The sequence below is a fragment of the Psammomys obesus genome, unplaced genomic scaffold, assembly GCF_907164565.1.
Source record: "Psammomys obesus unplaced genomic scaffold, mPsaObe1.curated_primary_1811, whole genome shotgun sequence".
Classification (NCBI taxonomy): Eukaryota; Metazoa; Chordata; class Mammalia; order Rodentia; family Muridae; genus Psammomys; species Psammomys obesus.
Genome location: NW_026596057.1, coordinates 10,152,985 through 10,160,661, shown reverse-complemented (window position 1 = coordinate 10,160,661; position 7,677 = coordinate 10,152,985). Strand labels below are relative to the sequence as shown.

Genomic DNA, 7,677 nt, shown 5'->3' with positions numbered 1-7,677 from the left:
ATTAATCCTTGGCTAGATGAAGACTTCTTTCATATTTTTATTTGCATGAACTTTAGTTCATGTTATCAATGAAGGAGAAGGGGTTTATGTAAAATTGCTTATGTCTCTATTCTGCATGTAGGCTTGGTTTTGTGTGTATTTGAATGTGCTGGGTTTCGGGGAAAGGATTTTGTGGGGGATCCACGTTGTACTGAGAAATGCAGAGTTCTATCTCCCTAATAAGCTGGGCTGGTTTAATGAGGCTCTCTTCCTTTGGGAGAAATAGTGCACAAAGCAACAGAGTGGCAGACCAAGAACATTATGTGCTGACCTAAAAGAGGAACCACAGGCAGTGAGAGAGGAGATAGGAAGAGGCAGGCAGGCTGGCTGGTTGCTGAAGAGACCAGAGTCAAGAATGGACTAGACAACTGGAAATAAGGCCAGTGTTCCCAAAGCAACACAGAGAGGGGACAGAAGCCACTCATACCAGTCCCCTGAAATCCCAGGGAAAGGTGAGATATGAGCTTTCAGGAGGTCTAGCACGTGCTGGAAATAAAATTCATTAGCCTTTCTGAAGCTACTACACGTCAGTTTTGAAGGGAAAACGTTTAATTTGAACATAATGCTTTCTGGCACAACTTTAACACCTGGAGTATTATATGCTTGTATGTTAAATGCAGAAATCAATTAATCCTTGGCTAGATGAAGACTTCTTTCATATTTTTATTTGCATATGTGTTTATGTCTGTGTGTATAAACCACATGTGTGCAGGTGCCCACAAAGACCAGAAGAGGGCATCAAATCCCCTGGAGCGGGAATGACAGGTGTTTGAAAGCCATCTGATATGGGTGCTGAGAACCAAACTTGGGTCCTCTGAAAGAGCAGCAAATGTTTCTAAGCACCGAGCCATCTCTCTATCCATGGTTTTATTTCTTCTTTTAATGTATTTTATAGTACACTTGACTGAGCCCTGAAAACCTGAACTCAAGCCACCTGAATCAGCCGGTTATGTAATCTTTCTGACTTGTCCTCCTCCAAAGTTTCTCACAAGAATTGCACAGAAACACGAATACACCTAGTGAAGTGTGGGTTTTATTGACACAAATCACAACTCCTTGGTGGGACACTGCTTGAAGTGTCTTGTTCCACCAAACTGCTTTGGCAGGTGTGGCAGCAATCTGGAATATAGTCCTCAGAATTAGTACATCTCTAGATCTGCGGGGAGGGTGGGAGGTGGGGGATGGAGGTTGAGGGTTCACATGAAGACTACGAAACTTCAGTGGCTTCTTCCTAGCTCGGAACATCTTACAGATAACCTGTGACAGGGCCGCTCAGTAAAGTTCATGTCTCAGCTTCCTTGTGTTACATGCTATGTCTAAATGGTTCACCGACATGCTTTTTTTTCCAAGGGACACCGTCAAGTGCCACATTTGCGGTGTACGGGCAATACCACCAGGGGGCGCTGTGGTGGCTAACCTTCATTGACCCAGAAGCCCACATTTACGGAGCGCTCCACCCACCTTGCTTCGCAGGGTGGGCTGTGCCTTTAACTTGCCCTCTCAGCAAAGTCCCTCTGGTAGACTGCTCTCAGCCTGCCTGATAAGCACAAAACTTATCTCAGAGTAAAGCGTTTCAGGATTTAAGCTTCTCTTCCAGCTAATTAGGTATTGTTTTACAGATTGGGCTGTTCCTTCTGAAAGATGAGCTGCAATTTACTTCCCCTGCCCTTTCCTTGAATTAAAACTGAACTGTAAAACATGGCCGTTTGATTGTTCAGTACAATCAAGAGATTGCTTTGTACAAGGGCTAGACATTCATCTCCTTGCTAATGCTGAGCTCATTTGGGCATCCCTTAATGGCTGCGCTTCGGATGACACAGCCTTTGTTCAGATGCCTTCCTGTTTTTGAAAGGTCCCTGAAGTGGTTCGTTGGCCTTTCTCTAAACAGTCATCAATGGTGTTAACTCACCTTCATGCTGCCAGGGGCAAAGTCCTCATCACCCCATTTTACTGACAAGAAAGAGGATGCTCAAGACCTTCAGTTTATAGTCAAGCAAATTGGTAACCAGAGTACCCAGATCTTTGGTCCTCAGAGTCTGTGAGTCCAACGTGAGTTCAGGCTTCACACCATCTGAATTCACTGAGAAGTTCTTACAACTCATGAAGAAGTACCAACCATGGGACTCTTTAAAACCTCTTGTGACCTGAAGGTCTGGTGCCTAATGGAAAAATAATGATTTCTAAAAATTGCTTTGGGGCTGATGAGTTGGCCAGCAGGTAAAAGGTATTTGCTGCCCAAGCTTAGCAACCTGAGTTCCATTCTCTGGGACCCAATGGTGGAAAGAAAGAACTGGCTCCCTCTGACTCCAAATGGATGCTATGGCCTGAATGCAGGCACGTGGTAGGCACGCGCATGCGCGCGCGCACACACACACACACACACACACACACACACTAAATAAGTATAAAAATTTTACCACTTTTCTTTTGTAGGGGGCCGGATGTTCTCTCATCCTCAAGACTGCGCCCAGCATTTGATGAACGGAGACACTCTGAGTGGCGTTTACACCATCTTCCTCAATGGGGAGCTAAGCCACAAGTTGCAAGTATACTGTGACATGGCCACAGATGGAGGTGGCTGGATTGTAAGTACACGCTGTAGGCCCAAGTCTTCAGGCTCCTAGTCTGCCTGGCTGGCCACCTGCGCATTACCATGTCACCATCCTTTGAGCTGTCCTTTTATCTACCCCCCTCATTTGGATCTTGGTCTCTTCTCTTCACTGCCTTCGTGACCCTCATTCAGTAGCCCGCTCACAAGCAGAAAAAGGAATGATCATACTTTCCTCTTTAGTTTTATGCTGCTGCTGTAATAAATACCATGACCAAAAGCAACATAGGGGAGAAAAGTGTTTCCCTGGCTTATATTTTCAGGTCACATCATTGAGAGATGTGGGGGCTGGAACTCAGGCAGAAACGAAAGCAGAAAGCATGGAGGAATTCTACTTACTGGCTCTCTCACTGGCTTATGCTCATCAACTTTTCTTATATAGCCCAGACCCACCTCCCTTGGGATGGTGCTATACTCAGTGAGCTGGCCCCTCCCACTTCAGTCAAGAAAATTCTTTATAGACACGGCCACAGGTCAATCTAGTGGAGGCAATTCTTCAGTCGAGGTTTCCTCTTCCAAGGTGACTGACTCTGTGCTGGGTCAAGTTGATTAAAAACTAACCAGGTCACATACGAAGGAATTACTGGCCCAACCCAAAGAAGGGCTACAAGATGGCGGCCTTGCCTTGGGCTCCTTTTACAAACAGAGGAATGCAAGGGGTACTGGGGGAAAAGAAGGAGCGAGGCAAGTGGATGATCCTGATTGCCAAGGGCTGATGCTAAAATGAAGAGGAGAAGAGGAGGCAATCCTAAAGAAGCACTTGAGCTTCCCATGGTGGGGCAGTTAGTTTCTTTATCTGAGAGAGTAGTATATAATAGATCACATCTAGGGCAAACTATGGATGGTCCTCATCCTGTTCCGGACCCCTTCTTCTTCCCTAGAACTGCCATAACTTTCGGGAAGCAGCAGTGGTCGCTGACACCATCTCCTCTCATACCTGATCAGTAGTACAGAGCAGAAGAAATAGGGCAGCTTGGAGATGCTAGCCACTATGCACCCGAGCGAGGCCCTGGCTCTAGACCAAGCAACAGGGGTTGAACTGGTGTGAAAGGAAACTCGGCCCCCCCACCCTCCTTTGCATACCTTCCTAGCACTGCTCAGGTACAGCACTGGAGCGTTCGTGATCCAAAATGGGAAGGTTTTGAAGAGTTAAATGGTGACTGTACTCATAATACTCTTGGGAGACATTTTCTTTTATGTTTCTGGCATATTTGTGCCTCCTCCTTAAAGCATAATTGGAAATTGAAGCCAAGGCTGATGTATTGGAGGTTAAATGAAATTAGCACTTAAACAGCTTGGAAAGTGAATGATATGCAATTGCTTTGCCTGCAATAAGATGATGACAGTGAGTAGATGATTTGAAGTTGGTCCCAGTCCTTTGGTGAGAAATGCTTTCTACTACTCTCTGTGGTGCAAAAAGATTAATTGGAGAATCAAGCCCATTTCCCCTGACTATTTGGAGCTTGATATGTATCCCAAATCTTTTCTATATTGCAGGGGTGCAAATTAGTGTCTATATCATACACCCAAGCCTATCTGTCAGAGGTATCAGTACTTCAATAAAAAGGGCTCCAAGCATCCCCTACAAAAATCTGCCATGGAAACATTAAGCCCGCTTCTAAAATGGCCCTGATCCTGGATGATACTGAACCCAGTCATATTCACTTATCAATTATTAATTCTTGTTTTTCAGAGCATCTCCTCTCTCTCTTTCTCTTCACAGGTATTCCAGAGGCGGCAAAATGGCCAGACTGATTTTTTCCGGAAATGGGCTGATTATCGTGTTGGATTTGGAAATCTGGAGGACGAGTTTTGGCTAGGTAACATCCACCTTGTGTTTTCCGTGGATAGGCTGTGGGTTTCTGTCCATCTCTCTCCTTTCTGTGTCTGTCTGAGATTGTCAGAAGTCTGTGTCCATTGAGAAGCTGACAGCTTGTGAATTGCTTTTGTGCCTCTTGCTCTGTTTGGCTCCTCTATTGATCTGTTTTCATCTGACTGTGGTGTTTTCCTCTTTGCTCTGTCTCTTCCCATCCTCATTAATAGTCTTTTATGCTGATGGATCTTGACATGAGGCAAGTACAAAGGCAGGGATCTGCCTGGTAGGGAACCGAGCATGGGAAGCAATGGGCAGACTGGCCCCCTCTAGGAAGCTAAGAACCAGCCAGCCTGCCTGCAGGTCAAGAGAGAAATGACACTCTGCTGCGTTCCTGAGAGAGTGTTATTATCTGACTTGGGAGGGAAAGGGGGGAAATGAGAGTGGCATTAGAGGGGATGTCCTAGGTCTGACACAGCGGGGACTTTAAATGGAGGTTTACACATTCCTCTGTAAGATTTTCCTAATGGCTGATAAGGGGAGGCAGAGGGAGATTCAAAGAAATGATAGTGTTGGATACTTGTACTCTTCTTTCTCCCACCCCTGCCACATTCTTGTTCAAGCAACAGCCTTCCAGATGGGATCCCTGTCTCCAGGATCACCTCCACGGTCTACATGGCCACTAGAATGATCTTTCTCATACCCCAAATCTGAGGGAAGGGTAACACTGAAAGGTCAAGCCTTTCAGTGACTCCCATCACCACCCGGTAAAGCCCAGGCTCCTTAGCAAGGTACAAGACTTCCTTCTCTCCTTCTGTCTACCACCAAGCACCTTTCCCACTTCCCCAGCATCCACCTTCAAACCTGCACAACCACTGAAGTTTCTTCTGCAAGAAATGCTCCTTCAGCCAATTTCCCATCCTCCTGACACCTTGGTGTCTACCTACTTATATTCAAAGGCCCAGTTAAGCCCTTCTTCCTCCATCATAGAAGCCATACTGACTCTTTCTTTCATTCATTGCCTGTGGGATAATTGGCCATGTTCTCTGGTATGGTTTAAATCATGGTGTCAATTCTACTTTGTCTGTCTAGTTTATATTAAATGTTTTTGGGGAGCTAGGATTCACCATCCATCTTTAAACATCTACCTAAGACTTCCTGCGATATATGTACCTCAAGTGTAGATATCAATCAATGATAAGAATTTATTGAGTATATGTTAAATAGCCAAAGCTATGTTTGCCAATACAGGAAATAAAAAGGTAAGGTAAGAGCCACTTAAAAACACCGAGAGAGAATTCAAATAAGCAAGAAAATGTGCTTCAATTTAAAACATTTTCAAACAGCTTGGGAGTCAGTAATACACATGAATCAATGTAGACATAAGTAGTCAAGACTCGTTTCTACAAAAGCCTAAACTACTGGGTACCATGTTCACAGTTTCTGTCATTTCTGTGAAACATGTGGGCCATTCAGCACTGAGATGTCCTATATATCACTCTCTATTTAATTAAATACATGTTTTAAAGAAGCTTTAGCCATTGTCAACATGGAAAGCTAGCTGCTGTGTGCCATAAATAAAAAGATGCCTCAAAAGTAAAGGTATCATTTTAAAATGAAGAGTGAAAAGAAAGCAATAGTAATATGATTAAATGGTGGTTACATTCAGGAACACCAAGTCTATTGTTGCTGTTTCTGCTGCTGTTGCTGCTGAGAGTGATGATCAGAAAGTGATCTCTGTTCAACCGACTGTGAAATACTAGAATAAAGCTGAGACTGGGAGTTAAGATTAGGGTCAGGGCTACAGTTTCACTTTCATCTTTTAAAAAAAGCTGAACTAGAAATGTGGAACCATCCCTATTTGTTCAAGGTTATTTAGCACCTTGTTCCCGCAATGTGTCTCATATCATCAGAGATGCCCTTTCACACTGGTAAATAACCCAGACTGACTGATGAAATACTGATGAAAAAGCCCCAGGAATCAGAAAAGGACGAGAGCTAAGACACTGAGGATCAGGAGAATGGAAAAGAGGAAAGTAGGGCAGGAAGGAGAGCAAAAATCCTTTTGACACATGCAAACTGGGGACAGGGAGGCAAGCCCTTAAACCAGATGAAAGGAACCAGTCAGAGAAGGAAAGACGCCTGTTCAGGTGGGCTCATTGAGAGGCACGGTGAAGCCATTGTTTAAAGTAAAGAGCTATGGGCTGTGTTGTTATTTCTCCCACTGCAGCAACAAAGTAAGCAGCTAAAGCAACAAGAAGGAAAGAAAGAAAGAAAGAAAGAAAGAAAGAAAGAAAGAAAGAAAGAAAGAAAGAAAGGAAGGAAGGAAGGAAGGAAGGAAGGAAGGAAGGAAGGAAGGGTTATTTTGGCTCCTAGTTTGAGGATCCAGACCATCATGGCGTCAGGCATGGCCAAAAACACAGGAAGCAGTCAGTCGCGTTGCATCTGGAACACAAGGCAGAGAGGGACTAATGCTAGAACCCAGTCCCTTTCTCCTTTTTAATTCAGTTCAGGATCCCAAGTGATTCTAGCCCACATTCAGGGGTTAATCTAATCTAGATAGTCCCTCACAGACAGATGCAAAGGCTTACGTCCAAAGGTACTTCTAAATCCAGTCAAGGTAGCAATGAAGATGAACCACTATAAGACAGTTTGCCAGCAGCAGCAAGACCTGAAGCTATGCGGTTAGGCAGCGATACCCTGTGGCTAGTAACCCTACGACCACATAGCTTATGTTCTAAGTTGTGTTATCTAGGACCAGAGACTACAATGGAGATTCTCATTCAGGTTATTTACTGGGATGAAGTCTTCATATTAAAGTGAGCTATTGATCCGAATTATCTGAGAAGAGAATTGAAAGGACAAGGAGAGATCCAGAAAAATTGTAACTGAGTGTTGATTGAAGACTCCCTTTAGACTGAGTCCAAGAGATACTCTGGAACATGAATTACTCCTCTGAGCAGGTCCCTATTGGACAAGGAGGCTAGTCTTCTGAAACTCCACTTCATTAACCAGAGTCTGCTCCAAGTCATGAGGAGAAGGAAGGGGTGAGTCTCATCCGGTCAGGGGAAATTAGGCATCAAAGAGGCCGCTAGTGAGTGATTCTCACATTTCTAGCAGGGGTTGGGTTGCCAGCTGACTAAGGGTGTCCAGGCACAACACCACCAGCAAACAGCACAACTGCACAGATCAAGGACAGGCTGTGGGTCAGAGCTCC

The 7,677-nt window shown here is 44.6% G+C and overlaps 1 protein-coding gene across 2 annotated transcripts in view; it reads left to right on the top strand.

Annotated features, from left to right (window-relative positions):
- Positions 1 to 7,677, top strand: part of Tnr (tenascin R) — a 343,283-nt gene that overhangs the window by 318,743 nt on the left and 16,863 nt on the right. For both annotated transcript variants that reach the window (XM_055624653.1, XM_055624654.1), the window contains 2 exons: positions 2,473 to 2,624; positions 4,371 to 4,467. In XM_055624653.1, coding sequence (XP_055480628.1) covers positions 2,473 to 2,624; positions 4,371 to 4,467 — 249 coding nt within the window. The remainder of the gene's footprint in view (positions 1 to 2,472; positions 2,625 to 4,370; positions 4,468 to 7,677) is intronic.